Below are 25,873 nucleotides of genomic sequence, written 5' to 3'. Positions count from 1 at the left end.
CACAAAGCAAGAAGCAGGACTCAGAAGTAATTTTTTTAAACTTTTATTTATTACTGGATAGGGTCAGAAACTGAAAGGGGAGGAGGATATAGGGAAAGACAGAGACACTTGCTGCAGCCCTGCTTCACCACTCGTGAAGCTTTCCCCTTGCAGGTGGGGACCTGGGGCTTGAACCCTGGTCCTTGTGCTACTGCCTGGCCCCCAAGAAGTAACTTTCCACAAGCTGCCAGCGCTAGTAAAGGACACAAACATTAATGAAATTCCAAATGTGAGACTTTTAAAAGTCCAGACTGGGGTGGGGGTAGATAGCATAATGGTTACACAAAGAGACTCCCATGCCTGAGGCTCTGAAGTCCCAGGTTCAATCCCCTGCACCACCATAAGCCAGAGCTGGGCAGTGCTCTGATAAAAAAAAAAGTCCAGACTGGTCTCCTGCTCTCTCCAAGTAGGGTGAAGGTGTCAGCACCCACCTCCACCCTCAGGACGGACCTCGCCCGCTCCCCCGCAGCTGCTTCCCGTCCATGCTGCTTGCCCGCCCCGCTTGCTTCCCTGCCCCGCTTGCTTCCCTGTCCACACTTCTTGTCCAGCTTTCAAAGATGTTCTCACCTCCCAGCCTATCCTCTCCTCTCCGGCAACGGCTCACAATTCCATCTCTCACGACCAACAGCACCCAGCTCTGGATTTAGAGCTCAGGGCTCCAGCCCCCTCCTGGAATCCTGGCCCTCACCTACCCCCAGTGAGCCATTCCTTCCTCAGCGCTCACCTCACCCTGGGAACGTGTCCACTGTCACTGCCACTGGCCAGTCAGACCCAGATGTTGCCCTTTCCTCATCGGTTTAAAAATACTTATTGGAGGGCATGGGGGAGGCAGTGGCGCTCCCGGTTCAGTGCTCATATTACAACTGAGGCCCCAGTCCACACCTGCAGGGGGAAAGCTTCACGAGTGGTGAAACAGGGCGGTGGTGTCTCCCATCCCCTACCCTCTCAATTTCTCCTCCCCCCTCAATTTGTCTCCATACAATAATACATAAATATTTAAAATACACAAACAGTGGTGCAGGGGGATCACACATTGGACTCTCCATCTTCAGGCTATGAGTTCACTCACCAGCAGCACATTTATTTTGGATACAGACAGAGGAATTGAGAGGGGTGGGGGAGGCAGAGAGAGAGAGAGAGAGAGAGAGGCAGATGGAGATCTGCAGTCCTCTACTGTCTGTGAAGCCTTTCCCAAGGATGGGAACTGGGGGCTTGAACCCAGGTCTTTGTGTACGGTGAGAGTGTGTGCCACCACCCAGCCCCCATCTGTCTTCAAACACGTGTCACTTTGTCCCTCCGTGGCGCACAAGCCTCCCAGAAAGGTCTCTCTGACGCTGCCATCGTTCTGTGAGTGGACACAGCTTGGGTTTTCAGGGTGTTTAGAGGCAAAGACTCTTGCAGCTGGCACTTGAGGTTTGTCCGTTTATTACATAAGTTACGATTCAATTAAAAAGAACCAGAAACCAGCAGTGAGTCTCGACTCCTCTCTGAGGGCAGAGCCTCAGCCCGGCAGAGGGCCGTGTGTGTGTGGCTTTGTCTCCTGAGGTCTCAGTGCCTCCCGAGGGAACACAGGACACACTGGCACCCCTCTCCTCCTCCTCCTCCTCCTCGGCGCCTGAAGCCAGAGCCTAGCCTCTTCTAGGAGAAAGAACGAGCCCCCGGCCCCGGCCGCCCTCGCCACGCTCCTCCTGAGTGGAAGCCCGACCCTGTGAGTGCTCAGTCCGTCAGGAAGCATGTTCTGCGACTAAGTAATCGGCCGCACATGTTTCAAAACACCGAGAGGCTGCAGGTAAAACCCAGAGCAGGGTGTGCCCCCGGGCCGTTTCTGGGGTCCTGGCACGGGGGTCCCAGGAGACAGCAAGGGGAGCAACAGCTGAAGGGTGTGGAGCCCACCGGGCAGGGGTGGTGTCATACGGGGGGCGGCTGGAGGTGGTAGAGCTGGAGGTGGGGCCAGGTGGGGGGTGGGGACTGGCCCAGCAGCGCCCAGAGCAGCAGCAGCAGCAGCAGCAGCAGGCCCAGCGCCGGGCGGGGGATCAGGGGGTGCCGAGTGACGCTGGTGAACAGTGTGGCAGAGCTTAGGGGGTGCCCTGGGGAGCCCACGGCATCCCAGTGGCGGGTGAGGCCCCCAGTCTGACCGCCACCCTCTGTCCGGACACCCCCCGGGGTGCACCTGAGCTGCTGGGGGTGCAGAGGGCACAGGAGGCAGGGGCAGCCCCAGACCGGCCGGGCAACAGGAACCAGCTCCGTCTCTACAGGCACCAGGGCTCGTTGCGGGGTGGGACTGTGGAAAGGGGACCAGGGCAGCTGGAGCCGGGCTTTCTCTGCCCCCAGGCCCCCACCCAGCCTCTGGGGGGGTGCTCACCTCTCGGGGGGGCTTCCTGGGTCGTCTCCAATAGGAGGGTCTGAGAGATCGGCCTGGAAGGACAGAGAACGTGAGGCAAGGGGTTCTGACCGGCTATGGCAGCCACACAGAAGGGGGTGCCGACCTCCCCAACACCCTGTGGGGTGCGGCTCCCAATTCTGCCAGCGTGTTCCCTGGCATGTCACCCACTTTCTCTATAGGCCCTGTCTTCTGTCTCTGCTGGACAGAGTACCCACCTCATGGGGTGGGAGTGGGGCCTGAGTGGGGGCCTGAGTGGATGCCGGAGGCGCTCGGAGCAGAGCCTGTCACCCTGTGGGCACCTGGCACCCACGGGTTGTGCCCGTCTCCCCGGGAGCCCGCCCCTGTGCCGGCTCTAGTTCGCGGGCTATCTCTTGCCTGCACTAGATACGGCAGCTGTGGGCCAGCTGCTGGCTCGCTGGGCTGAGCCCTGGGCCACAGGGAGAGCAGTGCCACGGCAGCCCCGTGTAGAGGAAAGGGGGTGAAGAGATCTGCGGGGAGCAGTGCAGCTGCTGCTTGGAGACCAGGGTGCCGACCCCCCACACCGCCAGCCCCCTGCCCGGCCAGTGTCCCGCCCCGCTGTGAGGGCATGGCTTGCCGGGCTAAGAGGAGAGAACGGTTTGGGGCGACAGTGCACACCTGGCTGAGCGCACACTGGACTGTGACCAAGGACCTGGGTTCAGGTCCCCGGCTGTCCTGCCGGCAGCCTTACACGTGGTGAAGCAGGGCTGCAGGTCTCTTCTCTATCTCCCCTTTCTGTCTCTCTCTCTCTAAAAAAAAAGGCCCAGGACTGGGCAGACAGCACTGTGGTTCTGTAAATGCCTCATGTGTGAGGCTCGAAGGCCCCAGGTTCCAGCCCGGCACCAGCAGCAGCCAGAGCTTAACCGGGCGCCCACCCAGCCCCGACTTCCTCCACTGTGCTGGGCCGGAGCCCCCTCCCCCGACAGCGGGGCAAGGTGGCAGCCCCACAGGCCTGAGGACAGAGCCCCCGTCTCCGTGGTAGGGAGGCGGTGGGCTCAGACCACCTGAGGGAACAGAGCCGGGCATACAGTGGGGCTCTCCCGGTCCTTGGCCCCACTGGCCGAGTTTCCTCGTGTCCTTACGCAAGGACACGTGTCTGAGGGGGTGGGCACCAGCTGAGGAGCAGAGGGCCAGGCGTGGGGCCAAGTCAATCCTGTGTGTGGGCAGCGTGGGCACGTCTTTGCCACCTGAGAGGCCCGTGCGTGGAGGCTGCAGCCCGGCGTGCTGCAGGGGTCCCCCGGGAGCGCTCTGGCCGCCCTGTGGGCTCATTAGCCACAGCGAGGCCTTGTTATCTCTCAGCTGAGTGATTTTCCGTCTGCGGAGCAGTGGGGGTGTGGGCTGGGCCGCTGCATCTGCCTCCTGCCTCTTCGGGGCCCGGGGTGCCTACCATGACCTGGCTCTCCGCTTCAGCCTCGTCCTCTCTCCTGGGCAACCTGGGGGGACATCGTCACCTCAAGCACCCCTCTCCCCCCGGCCCGTCCACCCGGTGCTGGGCTGTGGGGCTGCCCCTAGATCGAGGCAAAAATAGAGAGACCACAGCATGGAGGCGTTAGGGGGTGGGCTTGAACCCGGGTCATGGGGCAAAGCGGTGCACCATCCAAGCTGCTTTGTGGCCCTGTGGGATGGCCTTTACAGCTGGGGTGTGAAGACGGGACGCAGATGGGTCTGGGGGGGGGGGGGAGACGACCCTGGAGACCTTTGAGCAAGGGCTGTAGCCTGGCCTCTGGATTTATTCATTTTTTTAAGAATTCTCACCATGTTTTCAAGACATCTTGTTGTGAGCTCCACAAGGGGTGGGGTGGGGGGGGCTCTTCATTTAACTGACTCCTGTCCTCAACTCAAAGTACCCCAGACTGTCTTCTCCCGGCCCAGGACTTGCGTGAGACTGCCCCCCCCCCCGTGCCACAATCTACTGGGGGTGTCCTCCCGCTCCCAAGGCTTCCCCGAGCCCCACTGCTGGCTCTGTCCCACAAGCCCTCAGAGGCTCCAGACGCCCACACTCAGCTGCCACCTCCGCTGGGCAGACCCCTGGCCTGAAGGACCAGCTGTCTGGTCTCTAGGGGGCTTCTCCTTGGGACCCACCGGGGGGCTGGCTCACAGACCCTTTCAAGGTCTGCGCCCTCACTCCAGGCCATCTTTGGGGTTACAGGGTCTCCTGCCTCCTTCAGTCCCAGCTCCCTGATCTGTGACTCACACTAGTCCCAGCCCTCCCCCCCCCATCTCCGTGTGCAGCACCCTCCCTGCTTTCGCTCAGCCCTTCCCTTGTTTCCTGGTTTCCGGGAGTGTGTGTCAGAGCTCAGAGCTCTGAGCCCCCATCCCGCCCCTTCTCAGCTTCCCCTCCGAGTCCAATTAGAGGCTGAGGCAGGCAGCCTCATTAGCTGCCCAGCCTGCGGGCCTGCAGGGGTGAGTGGGGAGGGGGAGGCTGCACAGGAATCCAGAAGTCCCAGGCAGGAGGTGGCGGCCAGGCATGCAGTGCTGTCTCCCCTCAGCCACCCACACCCGCCCTTCGGCAGGGCTGGGAGGCCGGGCTGATGGAGGCCACAGCCCCTGTGTTTGAGGGCTTCCAGCTGCCTGCCCACCCCTCAGGAGGGGCCTGAGCGGAGCGTCCAGGGGAGGGCCGAGTGACGAGCTGTCTCGAGGGCTCCCCGGGACCCCACCAGGCCTTGGCCTCCCTCTTCTGGAAACGGCTGGGGCAGGTCTAGGGGGGCCACCCCAGGGCTCTTCCTGCCCCCCTGCTCTGTCCCTAGGAGGGGGGCTTCCTCACCACATGGCTGGCTCCTTCCACCCCCATCCAGGAGGGGCTGAGTCTCCCCGGAAGCTACCCTGCGGGAGACAGAGAGGGTCACTCTCCCTAGCTGTGACACCTGGTAACCACCCTGTCTGCGACCCCATGGAGCCTCTCCTTCGACTCAGGACTCCCCTGAACCTCTGGGAGACCCCACAGGCCTCACACATCCACCTGGGCCCAAAGGGCTCCTCCTCCTCCCAGGTTCTCAGTCTGGGCCCCACCTCCTCTTCAGGACCCATTTCTCAAACACCCATCCTTACGTGTGATACTATCCATCACCCGGACACTCTCCTACATACAGCTCTGAGCCGCAGCCCTGCACCCCCATGGCCTCCGGCAGCCCCCTGGGCTCGGGGTGAGTCTCCTCCCTCTCATCGGCCTGGCCTGGCCTGGCCACCCTGAGCTCCAGGTTCCCGCCCCTTTCTGGTCACATCCAGGAGAGGGTGGATGAGGGTGGCAGCCGGCCGGGAGGTGGGAAAGGCTTGCTGAGGGTCTGGCCTCCCGGCTGCTCACCTGTCCCGCAGCAAGGGCCTCAGACGGAAGCTCAGCTCCTCCCTCGGCCTCGGCCTCGCTGACCACCTCGGCCCACTGCCACACCCCACACAGCGGGCTGCTGAGGTTGGCGGCTGCGTCCTGACTCTGGGAGAGAATCCGGGAGGGCCAGGTTATGGCAGAAGCGGGGCTCAGGGAGCCACTACAGACAGTTGGGGAAGAAGCAGGTATGGGGCGGGGCTGGGCTGGGGAGTGTGGGGGGGGGGCTCTGGCAACAGAGGTAAGGCCCAGGCTGTGGAGGTGGCGCAGGGGACAGCTGGGGCTGGAGTCTGAGGCCGACATCAGACCGGGCTGGGGGCTGGGGGAGGAGGGGTTCCTACGCCAGCAGTGGGAGTTGGGGGACCCTCGGTCAGGGTTGGGGTCAGGGGCTGAGGGCGGTGGGAAGGCACTGGGCGTCTGCTCTGTGGCCTGCAGTGTGGGAGGTGCGAGGCCCACCTGCCGGATGGCCTGGATCTCCACGCCCAGCGACTGGGGCGGCAGCGTGGTCCAGTCCACTCTTCTCGCCTGGGCTCCCTGGGGCAGCCTGGCCACACAGAGGAAGGGAGGAGGTTCCGGGCCTGCCCGCCACCTGTCAGCCGGCCCACGCTGGGTCTGAAACCGGGGTCCCCGTGCCTTGCACGCCCCCCACCCCGCCCCGCCCCAGTCTACTCACTCCTCCGGGTCCACGAGGGTCTGACTCAGCTGCTCTTCCAGGTGAGAGATTTCCTGCCTCAGCTCCTGCAGGGGGACCAGGGAGGCCCTGGGTCTCAGCCCCGCCGCTCGCCCGCTTGGCTCTCCTCCACTCGGCCCCACCAGCCTGACTCGTGGGGTTCTTCCAAGCACACTGCCCAGGGCCCAGGGGAAGGAAGCCGCGACAGAAACGGGCACCCAAGAGCGTGAGCGGCTGGAGCCCAAAGGCCAAGGATCAGCAAGGCCAGCAAAGGAAGGCAGAGACAGAGGGCAGGAGAGACAAGGGGGAGACACACAGACTCCCTCCTGGCTGAGGGGCAGAGAAGAACCGCCAGGGGAGACAGATCAGCCCCAGAACAGGTGAGGCTGAGAGGCTGGATGACCTGGGCTCAGCCCGAGGGAAGACACCCGCAGAGAATGGTGTACGCAGAAGGCAGAGAGACGGCCTCAGAGGGAGGGAGACACGAGTGCCACAGAGCAGATGGAAGAAACCAGCTGAGGAGAAAGGTGAGCAGAAACACAGAGGCAGCCAACCCCAGAGGTGGCCAGAGTGGGCTGCAGGGGCCGGGCTACCTGGGTGGTGGCTCTGTATTCCTCCAGAGTCCTGGCCAGATTCTCCGCATCGTGGGTGCGCTGGGAAGCCCCAAAGCAGACAGATCAGGCTGGGTCCCACGGGCACCGAGGCCTGAGGGGTAGGGAACTGGCAGAGCTATTCGGGAGGGGATGGGCAGGCACATATGAGAAAGCAAAGCTCCCCCAGCCCCTCACCTCAGAGAGGATGGCGTCTCGCTGGCAAATGAGTTGTTCACACTCACAGAGCTGCCGCTGCCAAGGAAGGAGCCCGTCCGTCTGTCTGGCCTCCCACGACCTGCCTGCCCCCACCCTGCCCTTGGCCTTTTATTCTGGGCACCGGGCATTTGCTGGGGCCTCACTGCTCCCAGCAGACTTCTCTTTTTGCTTTAGATCGAGGGGGAGAGGGAAGGGGCCACACCACAGCACAGCCCCTCCTGAAGCTCTTTCCCTTTGCTGCCAAGTGGGGGTGCCACACCTTCTATCTCCCAGCCCTCACCCCCTGCGAGGCCTCTGGACGTCAGCAACAGAGAGGTGGGGGAGTCCCATGAGCCGCCTGGCGGCACCGGCGGCATGATGGCCTGGGCTGATGGGAACCCAGCTGCCACCAGGCCGCCCGGGGTGAAAAAGCAGACTGGGGAGGGGTGGCACCTTCAAGGCATCCTTCTCCACGGCCAGCTCCTCACTCCTCCTCTTCACGCCATCCCGCTCGGCCAGCAGCTTCCCGTTCTGGAAGAAGGAAGGGGGTTGGCGGGAGGGGACTGGGGGGGGTCATGTTCACTTTTGCAAATGGCCACCCAGGTTGGTGCTCCGAGCCTGGAGCCCAACCACTCTACAGGATGGTTTGGCTTGCTCTGGGCCTCAGTTTCCCCAACTGCAAAAATAAAGACAAGCCAGGACCCGCTTTCTGGGGGGTACTGCGAGGCTTAAGGGAGCTAACAGTGACAACTGCTCGTGTTTCATGGGCCTTTGCCTGTGTGAACTCATTTGTTTCCTTTTCAAGTAACTTCGTTTATTTGTTGGATAGGAACAGAAATCGAGAGGGTATGGGCAGATGGAGACCTGCAGACCTGCTTCGCCGACTGTGAAGCCTCCCCCATAGGTGGGGACCAGGGGCTTGAACCGGGGTCCTTGATGAGCATGGCATGTCTGCCTGGTCCCTTTCTTTTGAGATCTCATCTACTTATTCGCAGAGTGTGGGTGGAGCTCTGCTCTGCCACGAGATGCTGGCTTTTTGCTTTTACACCAGGGCCTCACGAATGTAGTTCCACCGTCTCCAGGTTATTTTTCCCTTTTATTTTCAGGCAGAAAGGCAGAGTGGGCTGAGGGGGAAGCCCAAGCAAGGGCTGACAACACAGCGCTGCCTGCTGCCCGCTGCCCATGCCGTGCTGCATGTTGCTCCCATCCACGGGCATCTGGGCCTGGAGCCTGGGTCCTTGCTGACTCGACATGTGCTCTGCAGAGGAGTCATCTCCTGGCCTTCCAGCTCTGTGACGTTTGTCTGTCCCAGCTAGCAGTGTTTGCAGTACCGTTCTCGACTATTTTACAAAGCACCAGAGGGGAGTGGTGAAGGAACAAACGCCGGCCAATGTCCCACTAGGGCAAGTGGATTCAAACCCAAATCTGACGTCACATCCTGTTTCTCACCCCCGGAAGAGTCAGGGAGTAAGACTGGCAGAGAGAGAGAGACAGACAGACAGACAGACAGACACTGACTAGGAAAGCTGCCTCACCACCCCGGCCTGGACCAGAAGTGAAGCCTAGGGGTTGTACATACTGGAAGCCGAGAGAAAGTCAGCATTCCCTAGAGTCCACACTAGGTCTGAAGCCTGCCGGGTGAGAAGTTATCTAGGAAAGCAAAAGGGGCAAGAGACAGGGCCTGAGAAAAAAGTAGCCCAAAGTTCAGGGGCAGCAAGACCTGGCAGGCTGCCTGCCGTCTGAGGAGGCCGCGGGGTGAGAGCGCTTTGGGGCCTTCAGGCTGACCATCCAGCTTCCCCGCCTCAAACCCCGGGGGATGCCAAGACCAGCTCTGCCGCCCTCTCCGGTCCAGCTGGGCTTGGCTCCGAGTCCTCCATCAGTCTGTCTCAGTGGGGCCGGGTCTGCCCTGCCTGGTGAAGGGCGGTGGAAGGACAGCCTGCTGGCGGGAATGCTGTGTCAACATCTGTCCACCTGGTTGGGGTTTGCAGGCGGTTACAGCCTCTCCTGCCTCTGCAGTAACCCGAGCCAGTGCTCTGCAGGTGCTGAGGGGGGTGTCTGAGCATCTCGGACCCCAGCATTATCCTGCAACCCGAGCAGAGCAGGGTCTGGAGATGCTCTGTAGGCAGTCTGGGGAGGGAGCTGCCTGGCAGCCAAGAATAGCTTTGGCTTATTGAGCGGGGGAGCGCCTGGGGTGCCCGGTGGTGCTACTGGACCTGCCAGCAGGCCTTCCAGCTGGGTGGAAGCAGGGTCGGCTCGTGTCTTCCTTGGGGGGTCCACTCTCCATGGGGCAGGTGGGGCCAGGCGTCAGGCCAGGGAGTGAGACCTGGCTGGTCAGCGAGCCCCTCACTGCTCCTCACCTCCAGAGGTCGAGGCAGGTGAGCTGGCCTCGGTCCAGGTCTGGGCCCAGCCTGAGAGCAGAGGCCTGCCAGGGGGGTGGGCACAGGGGGCAGGGACTGGCAGAAAAGCTTTGCTTTGTGCTGAAGAGCCACGAAAGAGTTCTCTGGGGCTCCCTGTCTGTCTCTGCTTTGCACGAGGAGGTCAGGGAACTTGCAGCCATCTGAGAGCACGAGGTCACGGCCAGAAGCCAGTGAGCCACCCGCTCACCATATGAGACTTCAGCCTCAGGCTAGCAGTTCTCCAGAGGCAGACGTCACCCAGGTCCCCGAGAGGCTTGGCTGATGCTAACTTCACACACAAGGTGTCAGAAGGAGTCTCTTCTGGTGCTGGGAAAGACATGTCCGGGGAGAAGTGGCCACATCCCGTCTGCCCTGCCAGCCTCCCACCACGGTGGGGTGGTCATCCAGCTGCAAGGTCCCCCGTCCTGGTCCCGGGGGAGATGTTCAGAAGAATCCGCAGACAGCAGAGGTCACTTTGTGGTTTTCCTGTTGTACCAGCCCAGAGGTCAACCAGAGACGTCAAGAAAGGGATCCTACAGCACTGCTCCCCCAGCTGTGGGGCCTCCCCCAGTGCTCCCGTGTGGTATCAGCTGTACACGCCGAGGTGTGCGCTCTGCCAGCTGAGTCACAGCCTGCCCCAAGAGCAGAGGACGTTTGGATCTAAACACAAAAGCCAGGACAGGTGTGGGACGAGAGATTGGGGGAAGGGCTGGCCTGGGAAATGGAGCACCTGATAAACTGCTGGACTAGAGAGCAAGAGGCGAGGTTTGCGGAGGGGACAGGCAGTGTGAGTGCCACTGCCTGGATGGGAAGAGGACCGGGAGCCAGGGAAGACTCAGGAAGTCCAAGAGCAGAGAGGCCTGGGCTGAGCCAGCTGAGCCCTGGGCTGAGCTGCGGCGGTGTGTGTGTGGGGGGGATGGGAGTGGCAGGACCACGGGCTCTGGGACATCTGGAGTCTCACGGCGGTTCCCGGCCACTCTCAGCACCAGCAGACATGCCAGCAGACACGCGTGACAGACATGCGAGACAGCTGTGAACCAAGCCACAGGGACGCGTCCCAGCTCCTCCATGCCCCAGAAGGATGCCGAAGTGGATGGATATGGGGTCCAGAGGAGGGCCGCCCCGGCAGGTGGAGGGAGGACCAACTCTCCAGAGACCAGAGGGCAGTGCCAGCTTCCTCACAGGCACCAGCGCACAGTGGCGACTAAGGCCAAGGACCAGATGGGATGACAAACATCGATCTCCCAAGTGAGAAAGAGCACCGAGCGAGACTGCCGACTCCTCAGCCCTGGTGCACGGCGTGGTTCTCCGGCCACTCAGATGCCACCTTGTGTGCGTGTGCGTGGGGGGGTGGCTCCTGCCAACTGATGTGTCTCAGCTGCATCCTAGGCTAGATCTCTCTCTTTCCCCTACTCCTCCTTCTCTCACACACACCAGGGAGACCTGATTACCCCCAACCTGTTTGGCATTTTGACACCTGTGAGGTCTCACTGCGACTATGTTACTTTTCTTCGCTTCATCCCTCCTTCCTAACTCTCCCTCTCTCTCTCTCTGTATAAGCTAGCACGGCTCAGGAGGTGGCTAGAGAACTGACCTCTCAAGCATAAAGTCACAAGTTCCAGAGTGATGCTCTGGTTCTCTCTCTTTTTTTTTTTTTTTCCTTCAAGGTTATTTTGGGGGCTCGGTGCCTGCACTACGAATCCACTGCTCCTGGAGGCTATTTTTTCCATTTCTGTTGCCCTTGTTAATTGTTATTGTTGTCATAGCTGTTGTTGGATAGGACAGAGAGAAATAGAGGAGGGGAAGATAGAGAGGGGGAGAGAAAGACAGACACCTGCAGGGGAGTTGCTTCACAGCCGGGAGCTCGAACCGGGATCATTACATTGGTCCTTGCACTTTGCACCACCTGCACTAAACCCCCTGCGACTCCCTCACTCTCTCTTATGCTAATAACTTAAAAAAAACCCTTAAAATACAAATTTATAGGGGGGGGGTGAGACTGACAGAGAGGAAGAGGCTCTACAGAACCTCTCATGCACAGGGCTCCCATGTGGCGCCAGGGGCTCTAACCGGATCCTCGTGCACGGGGGAGCATGTACTCTACCGGATGAACTGCTCTGCTCACCTTTACAAATGAGGACACTGAGGCAGGGGAAGGACTGGGCCGACTGTGTGGGCAGCCTACCTCGGCCCCCCAGCCACTGCAGCTCCCCCACCAATGCTGTGACCTTCAGAGAAAGTCATACACGGGAACCAGACAGAAGGGTGTTTGGTCGAAAGTTCTGGGGGTCGTGAGGCGTGGCGGGCATGGTGGGCCCAGACCTCGGCTCACCTCTTCCTGCAGCGTCTCTATTTCAGCCACCAGATGCTGCTGCTCCTTCTCCTGAGGGGCCCAGAGAGGTTGAAGGCTTCTTCCTGCCTCGTAACGCCCACACAGCCCCCTGCTGCCCCTGGGACCACCCCTCAAGCCTGGGTCATTGAGGAGTGGGGCTGGGGGGCCCTGCTGGCTCCTGCTGGCCCTTCGGTCACAGAAGGGACGCAGGCAGATGTGACCCCAAGGTCTGGGGTGAGCAGTCCCTGGGGTCAGGTGAGGCCAGGTGAGGACCCCCACCCCAGGCTGTGCTCAAGACTCTGCTGAGGAGGGCAGAGGAGTCCAGGTGCCCTGTGCCCACACCCACCGTCTGCCGGGCCTGGGCCAGCAGGCTGCGGTTCTGCTCCTCCAGGCTCTTGGCCAGAGTCTTCAAGTCCTCAAGTTCCTCGTCCACCGACTTGGCAAACTGCAGGGCCTGCTGGGTACTGAGGGGCGCGGGGCAGAAGGGCTGTGTGAAGAAGGCCAGGACTAAAGGGACAGAGCCACTTGGAGAGACAGAAACCAGAGACCAGAGAGACACCGTGTGTGTGTGTGTGTGTGTGTGTGTGTGTGTGTGTACACAAACACAAACGCCTAGACAAAAAGGGAGGGAAGGAGACAGTGTTGGGGAGACCACTTCCACCCAGCTGCTACCTTCACAGATCAAGGGTGTGTGGTCCAGGAGGTGGCGCGGTGAACAAAGCTTTCCAGTGTGAGGCCCAGAGTTCAATCCCTGGTAGCACATGTACCAGAGTAGTGATGTCTGGTTCTCTCTCACCTTCAATCTCTCTCCCTCCAATCTCTCTCCCTCATAAGCAAATGAATAAATATGTAAACATATTTATAGTACTTTAATAATATATAACAAATGCATAAATAAATGAATAAAACTTAAAAAAAATAAAAGCCTAGAACGGTGGCACTCGGACCTAGAAAGAGTGAGAGACGTGGATTGGGAGGTGGCACAGTGGATAGAGCGTTGGACTCTCAGGTATGAGGTCCTGAGTTCAATCCCCAGCAGCACATGTACCAGGCATGTCTGATTCTTTCTCTCCTCCTATCTTTCTCATCAATCAATAAATAAAATATTAAAAAAAAAAGAGCGAGAGACTAGCAGAAGGGGACAAGACAGACATGCGACAGGGCCGAGGAGAAGGAACAGGCAGCGGTGTGGGGTGGGGGGTCTGAACTGCACAGGCTGAGAAACTAAGACCGGAAGCCAAAAAGCAGCAAGGGAAGGACAGGGGCAGTCAGACAGGGAGCAGGCGCGCAGAGGACGGATGGACGGCCTGGACCTGGGCAGGGGGTCGAGGAGAGGGGCCCACCTGCGGAGCTGCTTGCGCAGGGCCGCGATCTCCTCGCCCAGGCACGCCGAGCCCTCCTCCGCCCTCTCCACGCTGCGCCGCAGCTTGGCGTTCTCCCCCGCCAGCCGCCGGTTGCTGAGCTCCAGGTCCTCCAGGCTGCTCAGCAGCTCAGCGGCCGCCGGCCTGGGACAGAAAGGGACAGGATGGGGCTGGGTCACCCGCCTCGCCAGCCCGCCTCCCTGGGGTGGGTGGTGGTGGGGAGAGGCTCTACTGGAGAAAACCAAGCACGAGAGCCTGCCTGTGGGCCCTGGGCTGTGAGCGGAGCCCTCCCTCACCCACTTCCCCAGGGACCCCGAGGCCTAGGGGCTGGGGGGTAAGGATAGGTACAGCTCAGCTCGGGGGTCTTCCCCTCCGAAGCTCTCCAGGTTGGCTGGCTCCTCAGCTTCCAGGCATCCTGGAGGGGACAGATGACCAAGGCTGCTTAGATGCTGAGGTGTCCCCAGACTCCAGGCTGGGTCCCCCTCACATGGCGCTGGGACCCACCTACTGTGGCTCTGCCTCCAGCTGGGTGGGGAGGCCTCCCACGGGGGGGGGGGTGGGGAGCTGTTCCCAAAGCCTCACATTTGTTTGTCACACTGGGCAGCCTCTCAGCTCACCTCAAGTCCTCCTCCTCCTCCTCCTCCTCCCGAGCCCCAGCCACTGGGCTCTCCTGCCCCCGTCCTCCCACCCCAGCCTACCAGAGCCCAAGCCCTTCTGCTCCTCCTCAGTCCTCGGCCACCACTGCCCGGCCTTCACCGAGCCCCACCCCTAGCCCAGAGGGGTCTTTGTTCACCAGCCTGCCCGCCCCCCCCCATAGCCCCATGACAGCTGGCGGAGGTTTAAGACAGTGTCTCCAATGCTGTCTTTCTTTGGCTTAGTTTTTCCTACAGTTGGAGAAATGGGTCAGAAACACTTGTTTCAGAGCGGCTCCAGCGTGAGGGTCCAGGGCTCCACAGGGAGCGAACCCAAGATAAAGAGCCGGTGGGTAACTGACAGGAGCGAGAAGTGCAGGGACCCTTGGCAAGGGACACTCCAGGGCTGGCCAGAGGCCCCTGCAGAGCAAGGGACTCAAACATTAGGCAAAAACAAAACAAAAAAACCACGGTGGGATGGGCGGTTAAGTGCACATGGCGTGAAGCACAAGGACCAGCTAAGGATCCCAGTTCGACCCCCGGCTCCCCACCTGCAGGGGGGACGCTTCACAAGCGGTGAAGTAAATCTGTGGGTGTCTGTCTTTCTCTTCCCCTCTCTGTCTCCCCTCCTCTCTTGATTCCTCTCTGTCCTATTCAATAACAACATCAATTGCAACAATAACAGTAACGATAACAAGGGCAACAAAATGGGGAAAAATAGCCTCCAGGAGCAGTGGATTCATTACCAAGCCCCAGATAACCCTGGAGACAAAGAAAAAAAAAAAACACCAAGGTAGACACGAGCAGGCCCAGACCTTCTGCCCCTGACAGAGCAGGTGGGTGGGCCTCAGTGACAGGGTGGTGAGGTGGTGTTGGCAGGAGGAGATGAAGAAGGTGGGAGGCCAGGGAGGCCCCCAGCCCCTGCTCTGTCCCCGGTGGGCAGTCCCCGCTGGTCTGACCCTGGGCCCGCCTGCTTGTCTCTATAAACAGCAATCTCACCAGATGGCAGCTGCTGGGTGGCCAGGTTCCCCTGCAAGGCAGCCTCTTCTTCCAGCTCTAATCCCCTGTATCAAAGGGCCGAGGCTCAGGGCCCCCTGCAGCCACCCACCCCCAGCCCAGAACCTGGCAGGGGACAGTGGTGGCAGTGGTGGGGGCTGGGTCAGGTGAGGGCTTGCTCTGGGGAGGGAGGGAGGCCAGATGGGAAGCACCGGGGCCAGGTGGGGAAAGCAGGAGGGGTGGGCACTGGGCTGGACCAGGGATGAGGTGGGGGGGGTCGGGGAGCTTACCCGTCCAGCTGACAGGCCGCGATCCAGTCCCGCATGACCACCAGGAAGGTGTCCAAGTCCACAGTGGCCCGGGGGCCCTCCCCGTTGGGATCCAGGCTGCAGGCCAGCGTTTGGAGGCGAGCATCCTGGGGGCCCCGCCCGGTCACAGCCTCCAGGTAGGCCAGCAGGTGGGATACAGTCACGGTGCCTGGGGACACAGTGCGGTGAGGGGGTCTGGGTCAGGTGGTGGATGGGGACAGGACAGAGACAGGGCACAGTCTCTAGGTCAGTGCCAGTCTGCTTTCGCACCTGGACACGGGGCTGGGCCATGCCCACCTCAAGAGGGAAAAAGACCAGCTGGGTCCCCCAACCCCACCCCACACTCACACTGGCTGTCCCCCCACCAGGCGCCAAAGCACCGCCTTCTGCGAATGTCCCCAAATGACCTGAGCCCAGCCTGCAGCTCCCTGGTCGCGCCCCCTCCCGCACCCCCACCTGTCCTCTGAGGGTCACAGGCTTCGAATGTGGAGTTGAGAATCTGCTCCTCCAAGCTGAGCGGCGTCCCCAGGCTGCCCTCCTCGGGCTGGTCCCAGAGGCACACTGAGGAGACACGGGAGGAGAGGAGGTCACCCCAGGCCCTCGCTCTGGGGCTGCAGAGCAGGGATTCCCTCAGCAGCCTGGACCAGCAGCAAGCTGTGGGTGACAGCAGACTCTGGGAGCTGCCCCGCCCCACCCCGCCTCGCTCCGGGGGCCAGGAGGTCTCCCTGCTGTCCTATGGCTGCTGCCCAATCTTGTCCATCCACAGAGAAATGAAGGACTGCTCCCTTTCATGCTGCCTCCTGGGCTGGGGGGGGAGAGGGGCAGGGAGGGCAAACCAGAGAGGACTGTGGGAGCAGCTGAGTGTGAAGGGGGCCCGGGAGCCAGGAACAATCCGATAAAGCGTGGGCAGCCTGGATCGATCCCGCTGGCCGCATCTCCGGGCCTCTCTCCTCCCCGCGGCCCTACACAGGAGGCTGACGTCACCGGAGCCCACACCAGGGGCTGGCACCAGGCGAAGGGCAGGCCTGGCGCCCGGTGACATGGCTGTGGTGGGCACCGAGAGCCCCTTTACCAGGCCGGGTCAGTTCTGTGTGTGTGGACACAGACCCACAGTATGACGTCCCAGGGGCTGTCTGTCTGTCTGTCTGTGACCCACCACGGCCACAGCGCCCACAAAGAGCAGGCAGTGACCAGCCGCAGCTCCCCTTCCCCAGGTGCCCCGCCACTCTGCACCTCCATTCCTTCCTCTAGATATGGGGGTAGGGGCATTACCCCCCTCATAGAGAGGACGAGAGAGAGAGCAGAAAGAGAGGGAGGCAGCTAGCTCAGTGTCCATTGGAGGACAGGACTACAAGTCCGAGAGCCCCTGTGGCCCCAGGTTTGAACTCCGGCACTACCAGGTGCCAGAACTCAATGGTGTTCCGGTCTTTCTCACGTAGCGAAAACTGAAATCTTAAAAAGGAGCTGGGGGGGGGGTGACAGCCGCAGCTAGTTAAATGCACGTTACAGTGCACAAGGACCCTGGTTCGAGTCCCCAGTTCCCACCTGCATGGGGGAAGCTTTGCAAGTGGTGAAGCAGGGCTGCAGGTCTCTCTCTCTCTCCTTCTCTATCACCCTTCCCTCTCAATTTCTGGCTGTTTCTATCCAATAGGTAAATAAAGGTAATTTTTAAAAAGTAGTCTGGAGGACTGGGGAGACAGCACAGGTCCAGTCCCCAGCACCACCGTCGGCCAGGGCAGAGCAGGACTGGGGAGGGGGGGGATCTGGACAGGTGCTGCCACGTGCAGAAGCTCAGTAGTAGAAGGGGTCCCCGGTGAGGCGCCCAGGCGCCCGTCTTCTGAGGGCTCTGTCACCCACCCTGTCTGCAGCCTGGCCGCCGGGAACTTGCCGAGAGCAAGTCCTGTCCTCTCATCCCTCCAAGTTTCCTGGGCTTTCTGTAGTGAGCTGAAAACTGGCCCCTCTGGTTTGTGCCCTAGTTTCCTGGCACGGGGGGGTGGGGACCCACAGTTAGGGAGGTGCCAGGCCTGTGCCCTTTCCTGTTTCAGGGTCTTCTCCATGGTCCCTAGGAAACACCTGAGGCCCGGGGTGGGGGTGGGGGTCTCTGACCAGGAGGGCAGAGCCCAGTCAAGCCCAGGGCCATGTGGCCCGAGGGATTCCCTGCTTTTCAGCTGTTTGTGGCTTTGCTTCCTTGTTTTTTCTTGTTACTAGAGTGGAGGAAGAGAGGAGAGAGGTTCCTGTGGCACTGAATTTTGCCCCTGCAGGTGGGGCCCAGGGTCCTTTTGCATGGTGATGTGGCCTCTACCGAGTACGTCACCCCTCTGCCTCTGTGCTTCTCTCCCCATGACTCAGCTGCTTCCACCCCTGGGGTCTCCCCGCCTTTCCCCCCTCATTCTCATGTCTCCTGGGGTCTCCCCGCCTTTCCCCCCTCATTCTCACGTCTCCTGGGGTCTCCCCGCCTTTCCCCCCATTCTCACGTCTCCTGGGATCTCCCCGCCTTTCCCCCCTCATTCTCACATCTCCTGGGGTCTCCCCGCCTTTCCCCCCTCATTCTCACGTCTCCTGGGGTCTCCCCGCCTTTCCCCCCTCATTCTCATGTCTCCTGGTTCCTCCATTCATTTCTTCAGGAGCATCTGGAAGCAGCCCCCCCGCCCCCCCCCCCTCCCGCCCAGCCCACGTCTTCTCGGTGACCATACGCCCTCTGCTGGTGCTGAGGGAGCTAAGATGTCCCGGATTCCTGCCGGGGTCCAGCCTGGGCTCTGGAGAGACGGCAGGGCCCTGCTGCAGAAAGAAGCCTGCGGCCCTCCTAGCGAGGGAGCCCCCTGACACGGGGGGCTCTCTCTCCACTGAGCAGAGGCATGATGGGGAGCCACCCGGCACTGGAAGCCCGCTCACTCAGACTCACTTTTTTAAAAAGACCTATTTATAAATTAATGAGAGAGAGCGAAGGACAGAGAACCAGAGCATCACCCCGACATGTGTGGTGCCAGGGATCAAGCTCGGACGGCACGCTTGACAGCCCGAGACTTTCCCACTGCTGATGTGTGTCGCTCTGGTGTGCGCGCACCCAGTCCCCGGAGCTCAGAGGCTGCATCCCGACTGCCTGCCCGGTGGTGCTAGGCAGCCAGCCAGCACAGTGCTCAGGTGCGCCTGGGGTGTGTACAAGCAGAGCCCTGCTCAGCTCTGGCTCCTGGCGGTGCTGGGGACCGAACCTGGGCCCTCTGGTGCCTCAGGCATGAGAGTCATTTTGCAGACCCAGTATGCTGTCTCCCCCACCGCACACCTTGGCGCCTAATACTGAATGTGAGGCGGATGTGCCAAGTGCAGGCCAGCTAGGAAAGGTTTAGGCGGCAAACAGGAGTGGCAGCTCCAGCGCCTCAGTCAGGCGCCACACACAAGGGGCGCTGTTTTAGACACACGAGGTGACAAACAGAACCTGTCACTGTGGTTCCTTTGATTAGCTCTGTCCTTTCTCAAATGTGACCATTAAAGTAATTTAAAATTCGGGAGCCGGGTGGTAGCATAGTGGGTTAAGCGCACATGGTGTGAAATGCAAGGACCCCAGCAAGGATCCTGTTTCAAGCCCCCGGCTCCTCACCTGCAAGGGGGTCGTTTCACAGGCGGTAAAGCAGGTCTGCAGGTGTCTATCTTCCTCCCCCCGTCTCCCCTCCTCTCTCAATTTTTCTCTGTCCTATCCAACAACAGAAACAATAACAATAACAAAGGCAACAAACTGGAAAGAATGGCCTCCAGGAGCAGTGGACTTGTAGTGCAGGCACGGAGCCCCAGCGATAAGACATTTTAAACAGCCATTTTCCAGCCATGACATCATCTCCCCAGACGATAACCTGGGTCCACCTGCATATCAGAGGTCAGGCTCAGGCAAAAACTAATAAAGTCATGGGCCCTTTGGAATATACTTAAAATAGATCTACTAGCTATTTCCAAAACAGAGACCCCAAAACTTCATCTGCAATACTCCAGCCTTTAGATTCATGGTTCGTCAACAATTTGTGTGGCTTTATATGTTAGCTCTTTTTCAACCAACCAGACCTCCCTGGACAGACGACCCCACCATGTGTCCTGGCACCCCGCTTCCCCAGATCCCTGCCCCACTAGAGAAAGAGAGACAGGCTGGGAGTATGGATCGACCTGCCAACGCCCATGTTCAGTGGGGAAGCAGTTACAGAAGCCAGACCTTCCATAATGACCTTGGGCCCATACTCCCATGGGGTTAAAGAATAGGAAAGCTGGGGGTCGTGGGTAGTGCAGCAGGTTAAGTGCACATGGTGCAAAGCGCAAGGACCGGCGTAAGGATCCCGGTTCGAGCCCCCGGCTCCCCACCAGCAGGGGGGTCACTTCACAGGCGGTGAAGCAGGTCTGCAGGTGTCTGTCTTTCTCGTAAGACGCACTGGTTCTTATAGGGTGAGGGGGAAACCCCTGATTCTTTTTTTTTTTAATATTTATTTTATTTATTTATTCCCTTTTGTTGCACTTGTTGTTTTATTGTTGTAGTTATTATTGTTGTTGTTATTGTTGGATAGGACAGAGAGAAATAGAGAGAGGAGGGGAAGACAGAGGGGGAGAGAAAGACAGACACCTGCAGACCTGCTTCACCGCCTGTGAAGCGACTCCCCTGCAGGTGGGGAGCTGGGGTTTGAACTGGGATCCTTATGCCGGTTCTTGCGCTTTGCGCCACCTGCGCTTAACCCGCTGCGCTACAGCCCGACTCCCGAAACCCCTGATTCTTACATGGTAAGGGGTGACCCCCTGGTTCTTGGGGGGGCGGGAGACCAGCAGGAGGGCAGGACACCCTTCTCTATTTTCCTCTCCTCTCTTGATTTCTCTCTGTCCTAGCCAACGACATCAATAACAACAATAGTAATAACCACAACGATAAAACAAGGGCAACAAAAGGGGAAAAAAGTCTCCAGGAGCAGTGGATTCCTGGTGCAGGCACCGAGCCCCAGCGATAACCCTGGAGGCAAAACCAACCAACCAACCAAACAAAAGAATAGGAAAGCTATCAGGGAGGAGATGAGATACATAGTTCCGGTGGTGGGAACTGTACCCCTCCTATCCTACGGTCTTATCAGCGTTTCCACTTTATAAATGAAGAAAGACATTTAAAATTTAAAGAAATGTGGGGGTCGGGCGGGGGCGCAGTGGGTTAAGCGCATGTGGCGCAAAGCGCAGGGACCGGCGTAAGGACCCCGGTTCGAGCCCCCGGCTTCCCACCTGCAGGGGAGTTGCTTCACAGGCGGTGAAGCAGGTCTGCAGGTGTCTGTCTTTCTCTCCCCCCTCTGTCTTCCCCTCCTCTCTCCATTTCTCTCTGTCCTATCCAACAACGACGACATCAACGATGGCAATAATAATAACCACAACGAGGCTACAACAACAAGGACATCAAAAAGGGGGGAAAATGGCCTCCAGGAGCAGAGGATTCATGGTGCAGGCACCAAGCCTAGCAATAACCCTGGAGGAAAAAAAAATTTTAAAGAAATGTAAGACTCCACATGTGGCTGGGAAGACAGAGTGAGGGTGACCCGCCCAGTGGTGCTCATGGCCTGCGGACAGCTGCGGTCGCCAGCCCCGCACCTGAGCCCACGACAGCGGGAGCCCCAGCTGCTTCTTGCCATGAACACACGCGTGTGCGCGCTCCTGGGCTCGGCCGGGCTCCTCGCCGAAGCGGCTCTGCAGATCTGGGTGGGTTTCCTCTTCCAGAGAAAGTGAGCGGCAGGGAGACAGAGACAAGGGGAGACAGCTCAGCGCTTGATGCTTCCACCTCGCATGGCGCGCCTCTGAGGTGAGCAGGGGCTCGGACCCAGGCCCTTGAGCTGGTTCAGCATGACAAAGCTGGTGAGCCATCTCCTGGCCCCTAAATAAATGTTCTGCCTCCAGGATGATCGCCGGTGCTTGGTGCCAGTACTGGGAACCCACTGATCCTGGGGCCACGTCTTCCATTTTATTAGACAAACACAGAGTGGCGCACCTCACTGAGTGCACGTTACAGTGAGCAAGGACCTAGGTTCAAGTCCCTGGTCCCCACCCAAAGAGGGAAAGCTTCATGAGTGGTGAAGCAGGGCTGCAGGGTCTCTCTCCCTCTCTCTCTCCTCCTCCCCTCTCAATTTCTCTCTGTCTCAATAAACAAAACATAACAATAAACAAAACATAACAAATTTTAAAAAGGTAGCTGGGCGGTAGCGCAGCGGGTTAAGTGTGCGTGGCACAAAGAGCAACCAGCAGAAGGATCCCAGTTCAAGCCCCCCGGCTCCCCACCTGCAGGGGAGTCGCTTCCCAGGCGGTGAAGCAGGTCTGCAGGTGTCTGTCTTTCTCTCCCCCTCTGTCTTCCCCTCCTCTCTCCATTTCTCTCTGTCCTACCCAACAACGACGACAGCAATAACAAAATAATAACAGTGATAAACGACAGGGCAATAAAAGGGGAAAAAATAGCCTCCAGGAGCAGATAACCCTGGAGTTAAAAAAAAATAAAAAAATAGAAATTGAGAGATGAGGGAGAGGGAGAGATAGAGGAAGGGAGAGAGAGAGGGAGAGGGAGAAAGGGTAGGAGAAGGAGAAAGGCTGGTACAGAGAGAGGAAGGGAGAGAGGAAGGGAGAGGGGACAAGGGGGAGGGAGGGAGGGAGGGGAGAAGGAAGAAGGGAGGAAGGGAGAGGGAGGGAGCTGGCAAGAGACAGATGTCAGGGTGAGAGGCGAGGACTGCGAGTCCAGTGACCAGAGCAAAGCGCCGTGGACAGACAGACAGACCGCCAGACAGCAGGCACCGAGGGGGTGGGCATCTCTCACCTTTGGTGGCAGAGCCACCCGGCCGGCTGCTGGGCAGGTCCATGGGCCTCCCCTGGCTCTCTGTGGCCGCGGGCACAGCAGCTGGCAGGCTCCGCGCATCCCCGGGCGCCCCCAGAGCCCCTGCGAAGACCAGCAAGGCGGCGACGGTCAGAACCTGTCGGCCCACTGGGGCCGCCCAGACCTGTTCCGGCTGGAGGCGGGGCTGGGAGGGAGCCCCCAGATCAAAGGGGCCCCGTAACCAGACTCCTGGGGTCCCACCCCGCCCCGCCCGGGCCGCAGGGAGTGAGCCCCTCAAGTCCAGGACCATTCCCGCCCCTGCCAGCGCAAAAGGGCCTCTCTCAATAATCACGCGGTGACACGTCCACTCGGTAGAGGGCACGCCTTACCGGGCATGAGGTCTGAGCCCCAGCACCACCTTGGGAGCACCATGTCACAAGGAGAAGCTCTATGTTGGGTGAGCCAACAAGACTGGGATGCAGGGAGTCCCGTGGGAGCGCAGCAGGTTAAGCGCATATGGTGCAAAGCAAAGCACAAGGAACAGCATAAGGATCCCGGTTCGAGCCCCCGGCTCCCAGCCTGCAGGGGAGTCACTTCACAGGCGGTGAAGCAGGTCTGCAGGTGTCTGTTTTTCTCTCCCCCTCTCTGTCTCCCCTCCTCTCTCCATTTCTCTCTGTCCTAGCCAACAATGACAACAACAACAACAATAACCACAAAAAAGGCAACAAAAGGGAATCAATAAATGGTAAAAAAAAGAAAGACAGGGTTGCAGTGCCTCACTCTCTGAAAATAACGGAGGGCTGACAATACCCACGGGGTAGACAGCATGAGGGTTGTGCAAAGAGACTCTCCCGCCTGAGGCTCCGAAGTCCCAGGTTTAAGCCCCCCAGCACCACGATTTAAAGAATCGATCAAAATATCCGGCCCCAGCAGGAGGACACACCCAGCTGCAAAGCCAGTGCTCAGCCTGCAGTGCTCAGTGCTCAGTGCGCGGTGATGGCCTGTCCCTGGGCCTTTCAAGGGGACAGACGGCCCGGGCCTCATGCTCCCTGGTAGCTTCCACTCGAGGGCGCGCGGGAACTGGGGTTTCTTAGGAGAGGGGGACCTCCCCGGTTCTTACTGGGTGAGGAGAGAGACCCCCGCGGTTCTTACTGGGTGAGGGGAGAGACCCCCCCGGTTCTCACTGGGTGAGGGGAGAGACCTCCCCCCGTTCTCACTGGGTGAGGGGAGAGACCCCCGCGGTTCTCACTGGCTGAGGGGAGAGACCCCCGTGGTTCTCACTGGGTGAGGGGAGAGACCCCCGCGGTTCTCACTGGGTGAGGGGAGAGACCCCCCCGGTTCTCACTGGGTGAGGGGAGAGACCCCCCCGGTTCTCACTGGGTGAGGGGAGAGACCCCCCCGGTTCTCACTGGGTGAGGGGAGAGACCCCCGCGGTTCTCACTGGGTGAGGGGAGAGACCCCCGCGGTTCTCACTGGGTGAGGGGAGAGACCCCCGCGGTTCTCACTGGGTGAGGGGAGAGACCCCCGCGGTTCTCACTGGGTGAGGGGAGAGACCCCCGCGGTTCTCACTGGGTGAGGGGAGAGACCCCCCCCCGGTTCTCACTGGGTGAGGGGAGAGACCCCCCCGGTTCTCACTGGGTGAGGGGAGAGACCCCCCCGGTTCTCACTGGGTGAGGGGAGAGACCCCCCCCGGTTCTCACTGGCTGAGGGGAGAGACCCCCCCCCGGTTCTCACTGGCTGAGGGGAGAGACCCCCGCGGTTCTCACTGGCTGAGGGGAGAGACCCCCCCCCCCGGTTCTCACTGGGTGAGGGGAGAGACCCCCGCGGTTCTCACTGGCTGAGAGGAGAGACCCCCGCGGTTCTCACTGGGTGAGGGGAGAGACCCCCCGGTTCTCACTGGCTGAGGGGAGAGACCCCCCCCGGTTCTCACTGGCTGAGGGGAGAGACCCCCGTGGTTCTCACTGGGTGAGGGGAGAGACCCCCGCGGTTCTCACTGGGTGAGGGGAGAGACCCCCCCCCGGTTCTCACTGGGTGAGGGGAGAGACCCCCCCGGTTCTCACTGGGTGAGGGGAGAGACCCCCCCGGTTCTCACTGGGTGAGGGGAGAGACCCCCCCCCCGGTTCTCACTGGGTGAGGGGAGAGACCGCCCCGGTTCTCACTGGGTGAGGGGAGAGACCCCCCCCCCCGGTTCTCACTGGCTGAGGGGAGAGACCCCCCCCCCCGGTTCTCACTGGCTGAGGGGAGAGACCCCCGCGGTTCTCACTGGCTGAGGGGAGAGACCCCCCCGGTTCTCACTGGGTGAGGGGAGAGACCCCCCGGTTCTCACTGGGTGAGGGGAGAGACCCCCCTGGTTCTTACTGGGTGAGGGGAGAGACCCCCCCCGGTTCTTACTGGGTGAGGGGAGAGACCCCCCCCCGGTTCTCACTGGCTGAGGGGAGAGACCCCCCCCGGTTCTCACTGGCTGAGGGGAGAGACCCCCCCGGTTCTCACTGGCTGAGGGGAGAGACCCCCCGGTTCTCACTGGGTGAGGGGAGAGACCCCCGGTTCTCACTGGGTGCGGGGAGAGACCCCCCCGGTTCTCACTGGGTGAGGGGAGAGACCCCCCCCCGGTTCTCACTGGGTGAGGGGAGAGACCCCCCCCGGTTCTCACTGGGTGAGGGGAGAGACCACCGGTTCTCACTGGGTGAGGGGAGAGACCCCCCCGGTTCTCACTGGGTGAGGGGAGAGACCCCCGGTTCTCACTGGGTGAGGGGAGAGACCCCCCCCCGGTTCTCACTGGGTGAGGGGAGAGACCACCGGTTCTCACTGGGTGAGGGGAGAGACCCCCCGGTTCTTACTGGGTGAGGGGAGAGACCCCCCGGTTCTCACTGGGTGAGGGGAGAGACCCCCCCCGGTTCTCACTGGGTGAGGGGAGAGACCCCCCGGTTCTCACTGGGTGAGGGGAGAGACCCCCCGGTTCTCACTGGGTGAGGGGAGAGACCCCCCCGGTTCTCACTGGGTGAGGGGAGAGACCCCCGGTTCTCACTGGGTGAGGGGAGAGACCCCCCCGGTTCTCACTGGGTGAGGGGAGAGACCACCGGTTCTCACTGGGTGAGGGGAGAGACCCCCGGTTCTCACTGGGTGCGGGGAGAGACCCCCGCGGTTCTCACTGGGTGAGGGGAGAGACCCCCGTTCTCACTGGGTGAGGGGAGAGACCCCCGGTTCTCACTGGGTGAGGGGAGCGACCCCCCCGGTTCTCGGGGCCCTGGGGACCCGCAGGAGGGCGCGACTTGGGGGCCATTTTCGGGGCGCTGGGGTCCCGCCCGGTCTGAGGGGCTCTTGCAGGATTCGGGGCTCCTGGTCTGAGGGAGGCTCGTGGCTGACAGACTCGGGGATCTGACCGGTCGCGGCGGACTGCCGGGTCGGGGCTCCCTGCGGGATCTCCCCCGGGCTCCGGAGGGGCTGGGGGTTCGGCCAGGCCCCGACCCTTTGCGGAGTCTCTCCTACGATTCGGGGTGCGGCGGGCGCTCTGCGAGGATTTCGATAGAAAGGGGGCTGCCAGGACTCCTCTGGGGAACCTCACCGCGGCCAGGGCGCATCTTGGGTCACGTCCCAGCCTCGGGACTCAAGTCGAGGGCCGCCGCCGCCGCCGCCGCCGAACGGCAGTTGCGCCGGGAACCACTCACACCGACGCCTTTCCCGCCAGAAAAGCGAAGATGGCGAGGGCGGGATCGAAGGAGGGCGCGTGCGCATGCGCAGCCGGTCGGCACCGCCCCTCGACGCAGGCGCACTGGGCAGCTGGCGCGCGGGAGGCGTCGTCGCCTACCTGCGGCGGAAACGAGGTCGCGCGCGC

At 60.9% G+C, this 25,873-nt stretch overlaps 1 protein-coding gene across 2 annotated transcripts; it reads right to left on the bottom strand.

Annotated features, from left to right (window-relative positions):
* Positions 1-1,784: 1,784 nt before the first annotated feature.
* Positions 1,785-25,634, bottom strand: KASH5 (KASH domain containing 5). Of its 2 annotated transcripts, XM_060174161.1 has the most exons (20): positions 25,604-25,634; positions 22,045-22,164; positions 15,699-15,803; positions 15,225-15,411; positions 14,938-15,002; positions 13,655-13,721; positions 13,289-13,450; positions 12,292-12,409; positions 11,946-11,996; positions 7,671-7,748; positions 7,218-7,274; positions 7,023-7,082; positions 6,433-6,497; positions 6,216-6,303; positions 5,742-5,867; positions 5,205-5,263; positions 3,828-3,873; positions 2,402-2,454; positions 2,210-2,320; positions 1,785-2,092 (listed from the first exon to the last, which is right to left on the bottom strand). In XM_060174161.1, the coding sequence occupies exons 1-20, from the start codon at positions 25,617-25,619 to the stop codon at positions 1,948-1,950; spliced, it is 1,779 nt and encodes a 592-aa protein (XP_060030144.1). In that variant the 5' UTR covers positions 25,620-25,634; the 3' UTR covers positions 1,785-1,947. The 2 variants fall into 2 exon arrangements, 1 of the variants encoding a protein (XP_060030144.1); XR_009545238.1 differs by lacking the exon at positions 6,216-6,303 and having other exon boundaries at positions 1,953-2,092.
* Between the last annotated feature and the right edge of the window lie 239 nt (positions 25,635-25,873).

Source organism: Erinaceus europaeus, chromosome 2, assembly GCF_950295315.1.
Source record: "Erinaceus europaeus chromosome 2, mEriEur2.1, whole genome shotgun sequence".
NCBI classification, from domain to species: domain Eukaryota; kingdom Metazoa; phylum Chordata; class Mammalia; order Eulipotyphla; family Erinaceidae; genus Erinaceus; species Erinaceus europaeus.
Note: the sequence above shows the minus strand (reverse complement) of the source record. Positions and strands in the feature narration are given on the sequence as shown.